Here is a 20,930-nt window from a genome sequence, read left to right on the forward strand (position 1 = left end):
ACATAAACACAATGTTACTCAAGTTTAACTCCCTCTTGCAATTAATCAAAAAGCAAAAAACAGTGAGGAATGCAATACAACCCGGGCACAGTTCCAAACGGACACCAGGAGCCATTCTCTGGAGGACACTGACTACAGGGATGTGGTCCAATGATTAAGTAACTTCAGACATAGGATTACGTGGAATATAGGCACAAAAGCTGGCAGTTCAGCCTAACAGGTCAGTGCCGGTGTTTATACTTCACACGTTTCCCTCCCATTCCATCATTCGCATCTCAGTCTTTCTGCTCCCTTATCTTTCCTCTACTCATCTGGTTTCCCTTTGAAAGCATCTGAGCTTTTCATCTATAAGAACTCCGGGAGCTGGCTGTGAAGGAACATAGAACACTACAGCACAAACAGGCGCTTTGGCCCACAAGTTGCGCCGATTACATCCATACCTACCAAACCATAGAACTACCTGTAACTTCCAATACCATTAGATCCCATATACTCATCCAGAAGTCTTTTAAAAGACCCCAGCGAGTTCACCTCTATCACCACTGACGGCAGCCGATTCCACTCACTCACCACCCTCTGAGTGAAAAACTTACCCCTAACATCTCCTCTGTACTTGCTTCCCAGCACCTTAAACCTGTGTCCTCTCGTAGCAACCATTTCAGCCCTGGGAAACAGCCTCCTAGAATCCACCCTATCTCTTCCTCTCAACATTTTATAAACCTCTATCAGGTCACCTCTCAACCTTCGTCTCTCCAGGGAGAAGAGACCTAGCTCCCTCAACCTATCTTCGTAAGGCATGCCTCCCAATCCAGGCAACATCCTTGTAAATCTCTGCATCCTCTCAATAGCTTCCACATCCTTCCTGTAGTGGGGCGACCAGAACTGTGCTTTTATTGCACAAAATGAAATAACAAAAGCAGCAAGCCTGTGGTGAACACAACAGATCCCGCGGGGACTAAAGGATAATGGACCCACTCAGCGTCCTGCTTTATACAGGGTTCAATACACAGGCTGCATCTAGTTGGTTAATTACGAAGCCCCAGGGAGCTCATGTTCAATGGGTTCTACTGGGAGATCAATTAGTGCTTCCCCATGCAAGTCATGGGGGTGTTATCAGAACTCTCCCACTTTGGTGCTTCTTGCTTCAGCAGGCAGAGAGACCGACACACCTGCTTTAAATAGGGAGAATGAGGCTGCCTGATTGGATCATCAATTAGAACTCATCAGGGACATTGTTTGTTGTCCAACCAAACAAACAAAATCAAATTAACTTAGGGAGAACTCAAAAGGGGCAGCTCCCTAAAAGGAGGGGAACCACCTAAAACAAAAGACAAAGTGGAAAGGAAACTTAAAACATCAAATTAAAATGTAATTAGGAGGAGGAGGAGGAGAAAGTGATCAGACTGCCTCAAGAAATAAGCACCAGTGATAAAGGCAGAAGTTGCAGGAGATACTCAGCACGTCAGAGAGCCTCTGTGAGAAATAGGAAGCAATGAAGATGAAAGGGACAAATGGAAATGACACAGGAGAGAACAACTTTTTTGAGGAGGGAGTTCCTGGAAGAGAATGGCAGTGGATTAAACAGTAATGGAAGAAGAAAATACTGCAGATGCTGGAAATATGAAATAAGGACAGGGAAATGCTGCAAGTACATTGCATCATACCCACCATCTGCTTATCTCTACCATTTAAGGTTTTTTTTTTGTTACTTTACTTAGCATCACAAGTAGACTTACATTAACACTGCAATGAAGTTACTGTGAAAATCCCCTAGTCACCACATTCCTGTTCGGGTACACTGAGGGAGAACTTAGCATGGCCAACTCACCTAACTGGCATATCTTTGGACTCTGGGAGGGAACTGGAGCACCTGAACGAAACCCATGCAGACACAGGGAGAACGTGCGGACACCGCAAGTGACCCAATGCAGGAATTGAACCAGGGTCCTTGGCGCTGTGAGGCAGCAATGCTAATCACTGTGCCACCGTGCCACACCTTTCTATCTTTATTTCAGATTTTCACAGTATTTGGCTGAAATAATTTCCACTTTTAATTGATTTGTTGATCTGTAATGCTGATTTTAAGTTCCTGAGACCATAACGAATAGGAACGGGATCAGGCCATTCAGCCCCTCGAGTCTGCTCTGCCATTGAATCGGATCATGACTGTTGCGAGATTCCTCATGTCCACTTTCCTGCTCTTTCCCTGTGTCCTTTGATTCCCCTACCAATCAAAAATTAAGATGGCACGGTGGTGTGGTGGTTCGCACTGCTGCCTCACAGCGCCAGTGATCTGGCTTCAATTTTCGGCTTGGGTCACTGTCTGTGTGGAGTTTCCACGTTCTTCCCGTGTCTACGTGGGTTTCCTCCCACAGTCTGGGTAGGTGCATTGACTCAAACAGGTGCCATAATGTGTTAATGCAAGCCTTACTTGTGACTAATAAATAAACTTTACTTTTACTTTACTTCAAACCTATCCATCTCAGTCTTAAATCTACACACCGACTCTACCCCTACAGCTCTCTGTGGTAAGGAGTTCCAAAGATTCACAACCTTCTGAGAGAAGAAATTCCTCCTCATTGTTCACCTGTATCTCTTCAGATAATTTTAGAGAAGAAATCTGTGATGTCCACTTCTTCTCCACAAAGTACAATCTCTACTGGGTTTTCATTAGCATTCCATGCCTTTCGGGGAAAGGAAAAGGGGAATCTCCACCCAGTAACCCCTTAATCGCACTGAAAAGTATTCTCATTGACTTTCCTCCTAGGAACACACCAGCTCTTTCGCTGAACTCTTGACTGTCCGAATTGCAGCTTGCTGGCAATTGTGTAAAAGACAAAAAAAACCTTATATTTCTGTGGAGCATCTTTCATCGTTCCAGAACATCCCAAAGTGTTTTACAGTCAATGAAGTACTTTCGTTGACAGTCATGCAGGAAATGCATGAATATACATTCTCAACAAATATACTTCTCAACAAATTCCACTTTCACCACTGTAAGATTTCCTTACCCTATAGTTGCAAAGTCATCAGAACCTCCTCTAATATGAGGTTGGCAGTTGACTCCATGTCTAGGCTATAACTACCTCACCAGTGCATAGTACAAACTGCCTCGCACTAGTGTTGTGTAAATGCACGCTCAAGTATCTCAAGGTCTGCCTGTGATCAGTGGTGGAGGGAGAGGAGGGGGATCACAACTGGTCTGGGTGACGGGGGTTGGTGGCGGGAACTGCATCTCAGGCTGTGGGCCCCTGTGATTGCAGGGGAGGAGCAGGAGCTAGTTAAGGCTGCCTGAAGCAGCAGGGGCCTGACAGCTCTCTTTGTCTGTCAGACCCCAGCTATTGTTAATGTGTATGTACAGCACCAGCAGTCTGCACATGCGCAATACTTCCCTCTACAGGCTGTTTGGTGAGTTAAGCCCCGCCTATAGCCTCTCCAGCTAGAAACTGACTGGCCCATCTTTTCAGAGACAGGGTGCATAGGATTAGGAGTGAAAACTTACCCAAAAAACATATCTGGATATTTAGAAATAAATCTCATAAAATTCCACCTTGACTCTATTTCTCTCTCCATCAAAACAGCCTGAAATCGCTCTTATTCCTAAAAACACATTTACTATATTTATCCTCCTTCAACTATGTAATCCACTATAAAACAAACATTTGTTTCAAATTCTTAATCCCTTATGTAAACAAATATTTTGTTCAAATGCTTAATCCCTTATTAAAACATACATTTCCTCCAACTGCCCCATCCCTTATAAAAACAAATATTTCATTCAAGTGCTCAATCCCTTATATAAACAAATATTCCATTCAGGTGCTTAATCCATTACTAAGTGAAGCATTTGTATATGTTGTCCCACTTGGAGGAGTTTATATCCGCTTGGAGCTATCAATCAATTTGTGAACTGACAGTTACCCCACTTTGATAATGAAAGGTTAAAAATAAGTCATACAGCACTAATCCAGTAATGACAATCCTCATACTTACGCCAAAGTTAAATAGCAAGCACTAATTTTTTAAAACACTGCAGACAGTTTCTTCCAAATATTCAAAGGGCATTAGTTTTGAATGGCTTGACAGTTTAACAGCTCCTTTTAATAGTTGCTTTCAACAGTTCTGTTGACAGCTCTCTTTATAGTTCAAACCAGCTGGAACGTTCCAATGAGCTTATGCACTGTTCACACACATTCATGTCCCCTGTTAGCAGTCCCAAAAGGCACCTACCCCACTCCAAAATGTCCTCGGGCCATATCCAAAAATACCTTACCTCTCCAAAAGAGTATTCCAACTTTTTTAGCAACTCCGCAAAGTTTAGACCTACTCCCACCAAATCTATTCTGCATGTCACAGAGTCACAGAGTCATAGAGGTTTACAGCATGGAAACAGGCCCTTCGGCCCCACCTTGTCCATGCCACCATTTTTTTTAAACCCTAAAGCTAGTCTCAATTGCCCACATTTAGCCTATATCCCTCTATACCCATCTTACCCATGTAACTGTCTAAATGCTTCTCAAAAGACAAAATTATACCAGCCTCTCCCACTACCTCTGGCAGCTTGTTCCAGACACTCACTACCCTCTGTGTGAAGAAATTGCCCCTCTGCAGACTTTTGTGTCTCTCCCCTCTCATCTTAAATCTAGTTTTAGACTGCCCTACCTTTGGGAAAAGATGTTGACTATCTAGCTGATCTGTGCCCCTCATTATTTTATAGACCTCTATAAAATCACCCCTCAGCCTTCTAGGGGAGGACATAGGTTAAAGGTGAGAGGGGAGAGGTACAAAAGGGTCCAGAGGGTTACTTTTTTCACATAGAGGGTGATGAGCGTCTGGAACGAGCTGCCAGAGGCAGTAGTAAAGGCGGGTACAACGGTTGTCTTTTAAAAAGCATTTAGACAGTTACATGGGTAAGATTGGTATAGAGGGATATGGGCCAAATGTGGATAATTGGGACTAGTTTAGTGGTTAAAAGAAAGGGTGGCACAGACAAGTTGGGCCAAAGGGCCTGTTTCCATGTGTAAATCTCTACGAGTCTATCACTGGAATTTTAAAATTCTAGCATATGACTCTAAATCTGAGGGCCTATTTTTCTACAAAATTAAAAATGAGAGCCAGTGATATAAGGTTAGATTTTTGCAATGAACGGACTGAGGAAGCTTTCCATGCTAATTGCTTTTACCAGCGAATGCAGCGAGCGTGTTAGAAGATCTTCTTACCTGGGGATCTGTAGCAGGCATTCTTTCAGTCATCGACGCAAAGGATGAAGTTCTCAGATTTCTGTTATAGTGGTAATTTTTTTCCTGGATCTGCACAAGTTAACAGAGAATTGGGATTAAAGGCTTCATGTTACATGCATTGTAGAATCCAGTTACTCGGACACTGGACAATGGTCACATCAGAATGGATTTTTCTGCCCTCCTTCAGCGAGGGAAAGTCATTGTCTGATCAGTTGACTAGTCAACCTATCAACATCCAGGCCTTGCTCTGATTGGTTGATTTCATTGAGATGCCAGCTCCACGGATGCTCTTTGAGACCCTTCACGGACCACTGGGGATCCGTGAATCCCGGTGTGGGAATCGCTGGTGATTGCAAAAGAACCAGGGGAGGGAGGAGGAATGGTTTTGTGCGCACGGTGCATGATTAGGATTTGGAATGCACTGAACAAGGGGAGGGTGGATATTGATTCAATATTAACTTTCAAAAGAGAATTGGATAAATGCCTGAAGGAAAAAAATAACATAAGGATTGGGACAAAGGTCAGGGGTGTGGGACTAACTGAACTGCATTTCATTGGTGTGGACCTAGGGCCAAATAGCCTCCTCTGTGTTATTCTAATCCATGATTCTACAAATCTACAAACTGGAATAGAAACATATAAAATTATGAAGGAATAGATCAGATAGAAGTGGGTGAAACTAGAACTAGAGGGCATGGCCTCAAAATAAAGGGAAGCAGATTTAAGACTGAGTTGAGGAGGAACTTCTTCACACAGAGGGTTGTGAATCTGTGGCATTCTCTGCTCAGTGAAGCAGTTGAGGCTACCTCATTGAATGTTTTTAAGGCAAGGAGTTCAATTTTAAGTTCAATTTTTGAACAGTAAAGGGATTAATGGTTATGGTGAGCAGATGGGTAAGTGAAGCTGAGTCCACGGAAAGATCAGCCATGACCTTATTGAATGGCAGAGTAGGCCAGAAGGTCTATTCCTGCTCCTACTTCTTATGTTCTTGCACAATTAAGTTAGGAGCTTAGACATCCCAAACTAATCACCTTGCCTTCAATTGTTCTTCCAATTCAGGTAAATTTACATCACAAACTTTCAGATAAATCCCATTCGGTCAAACGCCAGAAATTATCAGTCAAGTGTATCTTTTAAAGCTCCATTTTTAACATTAAAATAACTAATAATAACAACCAAGGACAGCATGGTGGCACAATGGTTAGCACTGCTACCTCACAACACCAGGGGCCCAGGTTCAATTCTAGCCTCAGGTCTGTGTGTAGTTTGCACATTCTCCCCATGTCTGCGTGGGTTTGCTCCGGTTTCCTCCCACACTCCAAAGATGTACTGGTTAGGTGCATTGGCCATGCTAAATTCTCCCTTAGTGTCAGGGGAACTGGCAAGGGAAGTCCTGGGAGCTGTTGTTTCTCTTCCTGCTGGGAGCAGTACACAAGCCAGCTTTCATCTGTTCTCACAGTGACTTTTCTATACTCGGAACAGATAGCTAGCCCACTGCCAGAGGCTTTTTGCTTGAGGGACGCCACTCAAAATGGAGAATGGCTGAGCAGGAGTGTCTCCCATTCTTCGGGTTACAGGGATAGGGTCTGGGTGGGATTGTTGTCTGTACAGACTCAACAAACCGAATGTGCACTGTAGGGATTTTATGATTCAATGAAATCAAGCTGCAACACTGAGAGTCCCAGTGGTGCTTGTAGTCAGTCAGGAGGAAGATTCATCTCTGCCCAAGAACCACATGAAGGGCAAACACTAAGACCCAAGTTGCACAAGGTGTTGCATAAAGGAAGACCTACATTTATATAGCACCTTTCATGAACTCAGGTCATCCGAAAGCTCGTTACGATGAAGTAATTTGTGAAGTGTAGTCACCATTGTAATGCAGGAAAAATACTGTGGCCAATTCACACACAAACCGCAATGACTTCACTGAAAGATCATCCATTTGTCTAATGTCATTAAACTGAGGGATAAATGTTAACCGGGACAGCGGGGAGAACTAGCCAGCTCTGCTTTAAGTAGTGTCACAGGATCATTGAGAGCTGCTGGAAAGAAGGGCCAGAAGCTTGGGTGAATGATTTATCTGAAAGATGGTGACTCAACTGTGCAGCACTCCCTCAGCGCAGCGTTGCAGTTTCTGGAACGTAGCTTCAACGCACAGCCTCTGACTCAGAGGCGAGAGGCGAGGAAGGCAGAAAAACCAGCCATTATAAATTAACAAATCAATTGATGGTGTATTTAGCACTGCAATAAAGGAACACAAAGGCAGGAAATGGCTGGTGACAGGGAAATTGATTTCAGATGAATGGAATTAATTTACTAAACTCAGTCTAGTTATGTCAGGAGGAGGTGAAATGGGAAAGACATGACCAATGGTAAAAACTTAACTGCTTCCTACAAGAAAGGGAACCACTTGAACCCTGTGTAGTGTGCACGCGGTTCCAGTTTCACACTGTTGTTGCTTTTTTTTTTAAGATTATTAGGGGCATCACAGTAGCACAGTGGTTAGCGCTGCTGCCTCACAGCACTAGGGACCTGAGTTCAATTCCTGGCTTGGGTCAGTGTCTGTGTGGAGTTTGCACGTTCTCTGTGTGGGTTTCTTCCGGGTGCTCTGGTTTCCTTCCACAGTCCAAAAATGTGCAGGTTAGGTGGATTGGCCACGGTAAATGGACAGCGTTACAAGGGTTGGGAGGCTCTTTCAGAGAGTAGGTGAAGGTTCTATGGGCCAAATGGACTCCTTCTGCACTATTGTTCTAAGTGCTCAAGTCTCTGAAGTGAGTCCTGGGAGTTGTTGCTTTTCTTTCTGCATAGAGCTGTACACAAGTCGGGCTTTCATCTGTTCTCACAGTGCCTTTTCTTTACTTGGAACAGGTAGCTAGCCCAGGGCTTGTAGCTTGAAGGACGCCACTCGACATGCAGCATGGCTGGGCAGGAGTCTCTCCCACTCTTAACACCTGGAACTGACATGTGTTGGAAGGATTTTGCAGATGGATAATCACCCTGCTTGGCCATGTTGTGAAAACACCTTCCTTGGACATCATGTTCTGGGTGGGACTCAAACCTGGAGCTCTGGCTCAGAGGCAGAGCACTACCCACTGCGCCAACAGTCCGCCTTGTTAAAGTTAAATCCAAAGATTATTTTATTAGTCACAAGTAAGACTTATATTAACATGGCAATGAAGCTATTGTGAAATTCTCTAGTCGCAACAATCTGGTGCCTGTTCAGGTCAATGCACCTAACCTGCACATCTTTCAGAAAATGGGAGGAAACTGGACCACCGGGAGGAAACCCACATAGACATGGCGAGAATGTGCAAACTCCGTACAGTCACCCAAGCCGGGAATTGAACCCGGGTTCCTGGCACTGTGAGGCAGCAATGCTAACCACTGTGCCACCGTGATGCCTGTTGTTTGTTAATATTGCAAACACGATGACAATTGAGTGTAAGCTCTTGTTGTGATTAAGAGAAGCCGATTCTAATCGGGGAAAGGTTCGGGCACGGATACAAGGACCAGTGGTGGGGGAGCTATGTAAATCGGCTGCATCTACATGAGATTGAGTTGTGTGAATAATCCTGTGTGGAAGACAAGACTGGCTCCAGACTCTTCCTTTGCCAGATTGTTGACTCACAATGTTCTCTCCGATGGATGAACCTCAGTTATACAACAGATGGAAATGGGCAAAAATGTAACCAGGAACTTGGGAAAAAATGCCTGACCCCTCACCTCACAATGCTCCCAGACAGCTCGCCAACCCTCAGACCTCCTGAATCCCAGGTGATTCCAGAGCACAGTAACCTTACCAAAGGTTATCAGATAGAATCATCGGATCCCTACAGTGCAGAAGGAGACCATTCAGCCCATCAAGCCTGCACAGAAAACAATCCCACCGAGGCCCTATCCCTTTAACTCCAAGTATTTACCCTGTTAATCTCCCTGACACTAAGGGGCAATTTAGCATGGCCAGTCTACCTAACGTGCACATCTCGGGACTGCGGGATTTGATTTGATTTATTATTGCCACATGTATTAGTATACAGTGAAAAGCATTATTTCTAGCATGCTATACAGGCAAAGCATACCACACATAGAGAAGGAAATGAGAGAGTGCAGAATGTAATGTTACATTCATATGGAAAGCATCATAGAATCCCAACTGTGCAGGAGGCGGCCATTTGTCCCATCAAGTCTGCAACGACAACAATCCCACCCAGTCCCTACTCCTATAATCCCACATATTTACCTGCTAATCCCTCTAACCTTCGCATCCCAGGATACTAAAGGGCAACTTAGCATCGACAATGAACCTGAATTGTACATCTTTGGACTGTGGGAGGAAACCGGAGCACCTGGAGGAAACCCAAGCAAACGCAGGGAGGCTGTGCAAACTCCACACAGGCAGTGACCCAAGCTGGGAATCGAACCCAGGTCCCTGGCGCTGTGAGGCAGCAGTTGTAACCATTGCGCCACCGTGCCTCCCAGATCCCTTGTAGCAATGCTTCCACTGAAGTAATGATAAGCTTTGATGAAGCTGCAGGTATTTCAGATTGTGAAAATAAAAGCCTTGTGGATGAGGGCAGTGGTTGCGTAAAACGATGAGCTGTAAACTGAGGTTACTGGTATCGGCAAATCACATTTCCAACGGCCCGTAATGAGCTCAGTGGTCAACACGGTTTCCATCCAGCCACATTTATCAATATTATGATGACCAATAACTTTCTCCAACGCAGTGCATTAGGACACTTAAGAGTGAATTATGACTTTATTACCATAAAAAGTGCATTAGCCTAAAGTACCTTGTGTTTAATGTAGGTGTCGATCCATAGCAGTAACATTACATCCTCCAGAATTTTTGGAGGCCATTGTGCACCATTACCTCTTTGACTACGTGTACTTTCTCTGCATTGATTAATTTTCCCACAGGAGTGTCATAGATCAACCGCCAGTCAACTGCTGCCATTAATTGTCTGTTAAAATATTGTCTCACATCTGTCCTGGCATTGATTCTCCCATATCCACAAATCTGTTCTTTCGACAGCGAATCACTTAAGCCCCTCTTCCTTTTTTTTAAATAAACATTACCTTGTTGTACTTTTAGTCCAACATCTCAATAGTGCAGGCTAATACAGACTGGCTCACACACAGTTGTTTCCAGGCTGACGAAGTGAAATATGTGAGTGAAATAGTCCATAAAATCCCTACAGTGTAAATGGATGTCATTCAGCCCATCGAGCCTGCACCGATTCTCCGACAGAGCATCTTACCCAGGCTCATTCCCACCACCTCTTACATTTACACAACTAATGCCCCTAGCCTACACATCTTTGGACACTAAAGGGCAATTTAGCATAGCTAATCCACCTAACCTGCACATTGTTGGATACTAAGAGACAGTTTAGCATGGTCAATCCACTTAACCTGCACATTGTTGGACACTAAGGGACAATTTAGCATGGTCAAACCACCTTACCTGCACATTGTGGGACACCAAGGGGCAATTTAGCATGGTTAATCCATCTTACCTACACATTGTTGGACTCTAAGGGATAATTTAGCATGGCCAATCCACCTAACCTCCACATCTCTTGAAGTGTGGAAGAAAACTGGAGGAAACCCATGCAGACACAGGGAGAACGTGCAAACTCCACACAGACAGACAGTCATCCAAGGTTGGAATTGAACCCGGATCCCTGGTGCTATGAGACAGCAGTGCTAACCACTGTGCCACCATGCCACTCATAATTTAATCCGTTAGAACTTCTGCTGAATGACTATTGACACTCAGTGGGTGAAGAGTGGAGCCCAAACCAGTTTTGCCATTGCTTTTCCTGTTGGCCCCCTTTCTGCAACCCAGGTTGTGAGTTACAATTACAAGAAGATCACAGGTGATGCCTTCATTTGTCCAACAGCAAAGATGGAGACACTAAAATGGGGGCCCTCGCTAATCACATCACAGCCTAATGTTCAGTGCCATTATACAACCAAGGCTGACAAAAGCTGCATTGCAAACTGACAGAGATTTCTAATATTGGAAGGCCAAAAAAAAGTCCCTTCGCTATTTTTGAACACTAGACGGCTAGGTGTTGTTTCCCCAAATATAAAGGGGGGGGGGGGGCGGGGGGGGAGGAGGTGATGGTATTATCGCTAGACTATTAATCCAGAAACTCAGCTGATGTTCTGGGGACCTGGATTCGAATCCCACCACAGCAGACGGTGGAATTTGAATTCAATAAAAAATATCTGGAATTAAGAATCCCCTGATGACCGTGAAACCGTTGTCGAAAAAACCCATCCGGTTCACTGATGACTGATGTCCTTTAGAGAAGGAAATCTTCTGTACTTACCTAGTCTGGACTACATGTGACTCCAGAGCCACAGCAATGTGGTTGACTCTCAACTGCCCTCGGACAACTAGGGATGGGCAATAAATGCTGGCCAGTCACGTGAATGAATAATAGAAAATCTAATATCTAATTGCAATTTCACTGCAAGAGGCTGTTAGAAAATATAAATCCAGTGATAATTCACTCCAAAAATGATGACATACTTGGTTTTTGCAACTTCTGATAATAAAGGAATGTAAAATTCATTTTTCATAATATTCCAGCCATCTAGTTTAGCAGTGGCTTGATGTAGCAGAAAAAAATTAATAGCTCAATTTGACAAGTATTGCATTTTCGATGTAACATCTCACAGGTAGTAATCCAAGAGATATCAGTTATTATGTGAGTAAAAACTGACTCCATAAAAAGGAAAATTTGCATTTATATAATGCCTTTCACAACTTGTCACCGCAGTTTGCAGCCAATTAAGTATTGTTGAAGTGTAATCACTGGTGTAAGGTAGGAAAAGTACAAACCAGTTTGCGCACAGCAAGATCCCAAAAAACAGCCATGTGATAATGAGCAAAACAAATCTGTTGTTGAAATGAAGATGAAGGGATAAATGCCCTTCCCAGTCTATCTCCTTATAACTCAAACCATCAAGTCCTGCTAGTCTTCCTGACACTAAGGGGCAATTTAGCATGGCCAATCAACTTAACCCGCGCATCTTTGGAGTATGGGGGAGAACCCACGCAGATGCGGGGAGAACGTGCAAACTCCACACAGGCAGTGACCCGAGGCTGGAATCGAACCCGGGTCCCTGGCGCTACGAGGCGCTCTTTTAAAGAAGACGAGAAGACTAGGAAGGACTCCCTTACTCTTCATTGGAAGAGTGTCACGGCATCTTCTCTGCCCGCCAGACATCTTACCCAAGAGACAGCGGCTGAAATTCTCCGGTCTCATTCACCCCGCCACCGCTGCCAGCGAGAACAGAGATTTTGGAGCTCAGCCAGAGCCCTGTTCATTGCAGCGGGACTGGAGAATCCCACCAGACGAGGTCAGAGAATTTTGGCTTGGATCTCCAAATAGTGCAATGGTCCCTCAGCTCAACTGTTGGAATACTGTGTGCAGTTCTGGTCACACTGTGATAGAAAGGATATTATTAAACCAGAAAGAGTGCAGAAAAGATTTACTAGGATGCTGCAGGGACTTGATGGTTTGAGTTTTTAGGGGAGGCTGGATAGACTGGGACTTTTTTCTCTGGAGCGTCGATGACTGAGGGGTGATCTGAAAGAGGTCTATAAAATAATGAGGGGCACAGATCACCTAGATAGTCAACATCTTTTCCCAAAAGTAGGAGAGTCTAAAACTAGACGGTATAGATTTAAGGTGAGGAGGGGGAGGGACAATTTTTTCATGATGTGGATGTGCCGGCGTTGGACTGGGGTAAACACAGTAAAAAGTCTGACAACACCAGGTTTTAGTCCAACCGATTTATTTGATAATACGCACAAGCTTTCGGGTTAGTCCCTTCGTCAGGTGAATGGAGAGTTCTGGCCTCAGACAGAGCATATAAAGCACAGGCAGTTTACAGATTGCTGATTAGAATGCGAATCTTTCATTCAGCCTCTGACCTTCGGGTAAGCATTCTCCAAGGCGGCCTTCGCGACACACGACAGCGCAGAGTCGCTGAGCAGAGACTGATAGCCAAGTTCCGCACACGTGAGGACGGTCTCAACAGGGATCTTGGGTTCATGTCGCACTATCTGTAACCCCCAACACTTGCCTGGGTTTGCAAAACCTCACTCACTGTACTGTCTGGAGACAATACACATCTCTTTAACCTGTGATCAGTGCTCCTTCCACTCACATTGTCGGCCACTTCAAGACTTGAACAGCAGGTTAGGTGTAAAGATTCGCATTCTAATCAGCAATCTGTAAACTGTCTGTGCTTTATATGCTCTGTCTGAGGCCAGAACTCTCCATTCACCTGACGAAGGGACTAACCCGAAAGCTTGTGTGTTTACTATCAAATAAATCGGTTGGACTAAAACCTGGTGTTGTCAGACTTCTTACAATTTTTTCACACAGAGGGTGTTGAGTGTCTGGAACAAGCTGCCAGAGGTAGTAGTAAAGGTGGGTACAATTTTATATTTTAAAAAGCATTTTGACAGTTACATGGGTAAGATTGGTATAGAGGCCAAATGTGGGAATAGGCCCCACCCCTAAAATCTAATTTTAATCTCAACCTCGCATTCCTGCCTATCTTCATAACCTTTTACCCCCTGGCTTGTCAAGAATCTTCTGTGTTAAAGATATTCAAAGACTCTGTCTCAGCCACCTTTTAAAGACAAGAATTCCAAAGACTCACCCTCTGAGAGAGGAATCTTTTCCTCATCTCTGTCTTAAATACAAGGCTCTTTATTTTTGAACAGTGACCTCCTGGTTCTGGATTCCCCCACAAGAGGAAACCTCTTCTCCACATCCACTCTGTCAATACCCCTCAGGATCTTATATACTTCAATCAAGTCACCTCTTACTCTCCTAAACTCCAGCAGATACGAGCCTAGCCTGTTCAACCTTTCCTCATAAGATATCACACTCATTGGTCTAATAAACCTCCATCTCTGACAGGGAGGATTCAAATCCGTTAAGGAAACGAGCACCTCATCTAAGACAATTTCCCATCACTGGAGTCACTTGGGTGGCACAGTGGTTAGCACTGCAATCTCACACCACCAGGGACCCAGGTTCGATTCTGGCCTTGGGTGACTGTCTATGTAGAGTTTGCACGTTCCCCCCATGTCTGTGTGGGTTTCCTCCAGGTGCTCCGGTTTCCTCCCACACACTAAAGATGTGTGGGACAGGTTGATTGGCCATGCTAAATTGACCCTTAGTATCAGGAGAACTGGCAGGGTAAATAAGTGGGGTTACGGGGATAGGGCCAAGCTGGGATTGTTGTCAGTGCAGAATCGACGGGCCGAATGACCTCCCTCTGCACTGTAGGGGTTATACGAACGCTGCAGGAATGCTCCCCAGAAAACGTCACAGCATGCGGGCAGAGTGTTGCTGAAACGGGTGGGGAGATAGAGTGGGAAGGAGGAAGGCAGGCATCGCATGGTGTCAGTGAAGACTCAATGAGCCAAATGGCCTCCTTCTGCACTGTAGGATTCTGTGATTCTGTGTGATTGCAGCCTGGAAAACAACTACCTCAAACTCAAAATTACCCTGATGTCAATGGTTTCAAGGACATTTAAGAAGAGTCTGACAAATGCAGCTGAGATAGTGTGAACAGACAGCAGAATGAGAGGGCAAAGTGCCAGTGAACCCATGAGTTCCTGGAAAAGGAGGTGGGTGATCGATGGTGGAGACCTGTCCATTACAACTCGGGCAGAGCAAGTCAGAAAGGCTTGAGACACTTTTGAAGAGAGCTTTGGTGGGAGGCCAGATGTTAATAGCCTGTTTACAAATGCATTGTGCCAGAATTTGCTGAAGGTTTTGAAGATATCCATGAGAAATGGTTCAGGAGCTAGAGTTCCAGAGGTACATGTGCCTCAAGGAATCCTGAAGAGACACATAGAGCAAGGAAGTCATCCCAAATTGGAAAATCAATTTCTCCCTGTGTGCAGACTATCATTTAACCCTCAAACAATCTCACTAAATAAAAGAATACAGAAACTTCTAGCTAAGTTCTGCATGCTTGAGAACAGTCTCAACCGGGATCTTGGGTTCATGTCAACTAGATGTAACCCCCAGCATTTGGCCTGGGCTTGCAAAATCCTACTAACTGTCCTGGCTTGAGGCAATTCACATCTCTTTAACCTGTGATTATCTCTCTCTCCACTCACACTGTCTGCACCAGTATAAAGACTTGATTATCTGTGAAGACTCGCATTCCAGCCATTATCTTGCAACTGTGTCTCTGTTTATATATGCCGTGTTTGGGAAACCTACCTCTCCACTCAACCGATGAAGGAGCAGTGCTCTGAAAGCTCATGATTCCAAATAAACCTGTTGGACTTTGACCTGGTGTGAGACTTCTTACTGTGCCCATCCCAGTCCAACGCTGGCACATCATAAATAAAAGAGATCATCTGGCCATTATCTCGTTGTTGTTTGTGGGAGCTTGCTGCGTACAAATTTGCAGCCACGTTTCCTACATCACAACAGTGGCTACACTTCAAAGAGTATTTTGTTATTTGTAAAGCAATCTGGGATACACCTTGAAGTGGTGAAAGGCGCTACATAAATGCAAGTTCCTTTTTTCATTATTCCTTTTTCAACAAGAATTAACACGGGATGAGCCACAACTCCCTCTTTAAAAGATGATTAAAAATATAAACTGTGAATAGTGAGTAAACACAAAAGGGCAACAAGTACACACCACGTTAAAAAAAATGGAAATATCACCCTGACACTAATAATTCATTCAAAACTAATGTCATGCGGAGAGTATTTTCGTAGAATCATAGAAGTATAGAATCCTACAGTGCGTAAGGAGGCCATTTGGCCCATCGAGTCTGCACTGACTGTTTTAATGAATGAAAGACATTGACCAAGGCTCACTATCAACCCACCACATCGGCAGCAGGATTTCCCACTGTGGATGCCATTGGCTGCTGATGGCATCTTCTCATCAGGTCAAAGTTTACTGGCCTTCGTGTTGCTCACCCCCTGCCAAACAGCACCCCCCAGCCCCGCCCATCACATCACAGGGGATTGACTCCAGCGGAACTGGCAGATCCCGCCAACAGGAAGGGACACGAGGTGCCGCCCAACTGACAAATTGTACAAACTAAGAGCTTCCACATGTTACTCTAATGGGGACCATACCTTATAATACGCGGGACCTGGCATCTTTTGCTTTGTGTTGGTGGACTGCAAACGGGGAGCTGTTGACCCAAACCCTCCTCTGCCTGGGGTCTCGAAACTGGCTTTCTTTTGGCTTTCTCGAGCCAGAGTGTGATGAGTGATGTTGTAGGTTCCCGGACCTGTTGGAATTAGAAACACTTTGCAGTGCGTGCTCTTGAGAAACATTTCTTTGCATCCCAGGGAATAGCGTTAGGCTGCGAGTATCCACCACCACACTGGTGCCAACTCCCACATCTCAAAACAAGAACATCTAATTAATTCTTGCTGCTGTTAATTGTTATCATTACTGATTTAAACCATGTGGGTAACCCAACCTATGACTTTCTTATTGGAATAAAAATTTTCATTTTGTGACATTTCCAAAGTTTACCAATTAGCCAAAATACCCAAGAGTAAATTATAGTTATTAAGCAGAAGACACCGATTGTCTTACACCACTTGTAAAATCCCCACAGTGCAGGAGGAGGCCATTCGGCCATCACACCTGCACTGACAACAATCCCACCCAGGCCCTATCCCCGTAACCCCATGTACTTACCCTGCTAATCTCCTGACCATGAGAGACAATTTAGCATGGCCAATTAACCTAACCCGCACACCTTTGGATTGTGGGAGGAAACTGGAGCACTCGGAGGAAACCCACGCAGACACGGGGAGAACACGCAAACTCCACACAGACAGTGACCCAAAGGCCGGAATTGAACCCAGGTCCCCAGTGCTGTGAGACAGCAGTGCTAACCACTGTGCCACCTCCAAAAGTCGCCACAGTCCCAGGTGACCGTAGGCTGGTGGCGGTTTAATCAGAGGGTCACCGCACCTCAGCCAAGGAGTAAGGAAGGTTGAGAAGGTAGGACCTTCATGAATAACCTTCACAACATGGGAAATTCAACCCTCACTGTTGGCATCGCTCTGCCTCATGAACCAGCCATCCAGCTAACTGACACCCCACTTCCTAACCACTTGTTGGAGTTGAGCGTGGTGAAATAACAACTGAGTTTCTCTTTGGACTCAAGTAGGAGAGACATCAGACATTGAAATAAGTACACATCGTCTCTGGATTTAAAGTGAGAATCATTGAATAATTCAAGTGAAGCTACTCTGAATGAACAGAGTAGACTGCAAACATAGTCTTCTTATTGTGGCCTTCATAGTTCCCTGTTTTCTTTTGAATTGGCAACAATGGAACTAATTCTAGTATTAAGCTGACAACTCAATATCCCCTTTCCTCAATCAAAGCAGGCATATAAGTGCCTTTTGAGTGCAGCACTTTGGAAAGAAAGCATTTAACAAAAAACAAAATCAATGACTAATAATCACGGGTTCTAATAATCTTTTTATCGCGTCTGCTGTCAGAGTCTTTGCTAAAATCCATTTTTACTGTATGACAGATCCCAGGGAAAAGACATGAAAGAACAACAGCATTATGGAAAGTAACCCTTTCATTTGCAACAGTGGGGCATTACCTGGGGAGTTTTCAATGCTTTGGCAACAGTCAAGTATCTTCATTTAAGTGCGACTGACTTCAATATTTGTCCCCTGGCTTAGCTAATAAAAGGCAATGAGCATTCATCATGGATAGATTTAAAAAATAGCTTTTTACAAAGTCATGGCATAGGCTTTAGGAAACTGCGCTGCTAATGAAGACACTTGTTTGGCGGGAGTTCAGATCAGGGAATCACGTTTTAGGGTTGAGCATGGCCAATTCGCAGCACTCCCTGTTCTCTAAGCAGATAGTCATCAGCTTCATAACCTCATGGAAGATCATAGATCATAGAATCCCTGCAGAACAGAAGGAGGCCAATCTTAGCCATATAGAGATCACCACCCCTGCTCCGTTCACCGACCTGCGTTCACACTCATTGAGACTCCATGCCAAAAGAGCCATCTTCAAAAATGAATACCTCATAAGTTCAAAAGAGATAGGAGCAGAATTAGGCCATTTGGCCCATCAAGTCCACTCTGCCATTCGATCAATTCTGATCGAATTCTGCATCTCATCCCCATGTTCCTGCCTTCCCCCATAATCCTTCACCCCATTACCAATTAAAAATCTGTCTAACTCCTCCTTAAATTGACTCACTGTCCCAGCATCCACTGCACTTCGGGGCAGCGAATTCCACAGATTCACAACCTTTGAGAGAAGTAGTTTCTCCTCAACTCTGTTTTAAATTTGCTACCCCTTATCCTAAGACTATGACCTCTCGTCCTAGAACGTCCCACAAGAGGAAGCCTCCACTCCACGTCTACACTATCCGTACCTTTTATCATCTTGTATACCTCAATTTGAGTGCCCCTCATTCTTCTAAATCCCAGAGAGTATTGGCCTCTTACTCACTGAGCGTAAGTTAGATCGGTCGGTAAGTTGGCTGCTGGATAGTCGACTCTTTAACATTCTAAAAACTATTGACACTCACCCACTGAACCTGTCTGACTGAAGTGACAGGCAGTTACGAGGCTCTCACGAGGACGTGCTCTTTGGGTGGGAGGTGTTCCAGGAGCACTCAGCACACCAATATATTTGACAGCACAAGGCAGCGTTCTCACACTGCTCCGGTTCCTTTACTGTCAACACAGACAGCTTCTGCCAAAAGCACACTGACTGCGATGAAAATGTACTCTAAGATCTTGTTACTGTGTTATACGCAGAGTAGCCAACCCTCCAGGATTGTACTCCAGGAATCAAATCCAGGATACCAGAGCAAACAAAACTGGAGAGAGCAATTAGAGAGGCAGACAAACTTTGTTCCCTTCCATTGTTTGAACTCTTTTTTTTTCAACTAGTTACCAAAATATCAGAGATAGGAAAAGGCCATTTTCCTGGCAAGAATCATCCAATCAAATAATGGAAGAGCTTCATTAACTTTTCAATTCCAAAGTTCCAGTTGGAAATCTGCACGGTCCAATAGCAGATGAGAGGGTGGGGGTGTTGGGGCAGGGAGGGTGAAGGCAGGAGGTCATGTGATGACACTGCCAAGAATACATCCACAGTTGGCAAACTACATTTCAAAAACAAACTATGTGTAGGTTGGGTGGATTGGCCATGTTAAATTGCCCCTTAATATCCAAAGATGTGCAGGTTAGGAGGGTTGGCCATACTAAATTGCCCCTTAGCGTCCCAAGGTGTGCAGGTTAGGAGGGTTGGCCATGGGAAATGTGTGGGGTTATGGGAAGAGGATGGGGGTGGGAGACCTGGGTAAGATGTTCTGTCAGAGAGCCGGCAAAGACACAATGGACTGAATGGCTTCTTCCGTACTGTAGGGATTCTAAGGTCGAAATCACCATTCTTACTCCTTTGTATTCAGGCTTCACATTTCCCAACTTGCTCCCCGCTGATAGTAGGTCCAAAGAGTAATGGCAAAGATAGCTGTTGCAGTTATTTATCATGAGGAGGATCCCGATCCAATAGCAGATGGGCTAAGTGATGGATCCAGTGTGCTGGATCTCCTATTTCATAGAATCATAGAATCCTACAGTGCAGAAGGAATCCATTCGGCCCATCGAGTCTGCACCACCCACAATCCCATCCAGGCCCTATCGCCATAACCGCCGTGCATTTACCCTAGCTAATCCCCCTGACATTATGGTGAATCTGTGGAACTCTTTACCACAGAAGGCTGTGGAGGCTAAGTCACTGAGTGTCTTTAAGACAGAGATAGATAAATTGTTGATTAATAAGGAGATCAAGGGTTATGGGGAAAAGGCAGGAGAATGGGGATGAGAAAAATATCAGCCATGATTGAATGGCGGAGCAAACTCAATGGGCCTAATCCTGCTCCTATGTCTTATGGTCTTATAACCTGTAAAGCTACAAAGTGGAATGCCGTACAGGAATTTCCTCGGACATTCTGGTTCTTTGTCACCATAACTTCACCAAAAGTAGAGCAGGGATTCTGTTTGCACCCAGTAACTCTCTATCTCAGTAACCTACCCCAGCCCTACAACTCAACTGTAATATCTGCATTGCTTCAAGTTCGGCCTCTTGTTCAAGTGCGTTGTTCCACTATTGGGAACGGTGCTTTCACTTACATAAATCCTACAAGCAGTAGAATTCTCCCAACTTTAAACCTCTCAACTCTCCCTCTCCCCAACTTTTTACCTCTCTGGATCTCTACCTCTCTCTCTCTCCCCAGTTCTAAACCTCTCCGATTCTCTACCTCTCTCTCCCTGACTCTACGTCTCTCTGTCGCTCTACCCCTCTCTCCTCCTTTGAGATGCTTCTTAAAACATATTTCTTTGACTAAGCTTTTGGTCATCTGCCCGAATATTTGCTTATGTTCCAGAGTTGTGGCCAAACCCTACATGTTGGTACCTGCCTTCACCATGTGCTCAGATTTACCCTGAGCTGTGCCCTAGGGTAGATTTTAACAACACATTGAAAATCTTTTCATTGATCAGGCACCTTCTGCTGGTCACAGCTACTCCCTGCGATACATTCCTCCAATAACACTATATACCACACCTAGTATAAAAAAAGACTTAGCCTCGGAAAGAATGACTT

At 44.6% G+C, this 20,930-nt stretch overlaps 1 protein-coding gene across 1 annotated transcript in view; it reads right to left on the bottom strand.

Moving 5' to 3' along the window:
- Positions 1-20,930, bottom strand: part of stpg2 (sperm-tail PG-rich repeat containing 2) — a 327,666-nt gene that overhangs the window by 223,378 nt on the left and 83,358 nt on the right. The window contains exons 9-10 of the mRNA XM_080200232.1: positions 16,394-16,551; positions 5,220-5,309 (exon numbers count right to left, since the gene is read on the bottom strand). Coding sequence (XP_080056358.1) covers positions 5,220-5,309; positions 16,394-16,551 — 248 coding nt within the window. The remainder of the gene's footprint in view (positions 1-5,219; positions 5,310-16,393; positions 16,552-20,930) is intronic.

The sequence above is a fragment of the Carcharhinus amblyrhynchos genome, chromosome 1, assembly GCF_965287045.1.
Source record: "Carcharhinus amblyrhynchos chromosome 1, sCarAmb.v2.hapA, whole genome shotgun sequence".
Taxonomy (NCBI): Eukaryota; Metazoa; Chordata; class Chondrichthyes; order Carcharhiniformes; family Carcharhinidae; genus Carcharhinus; species Carcharhinus amblyrhynchos.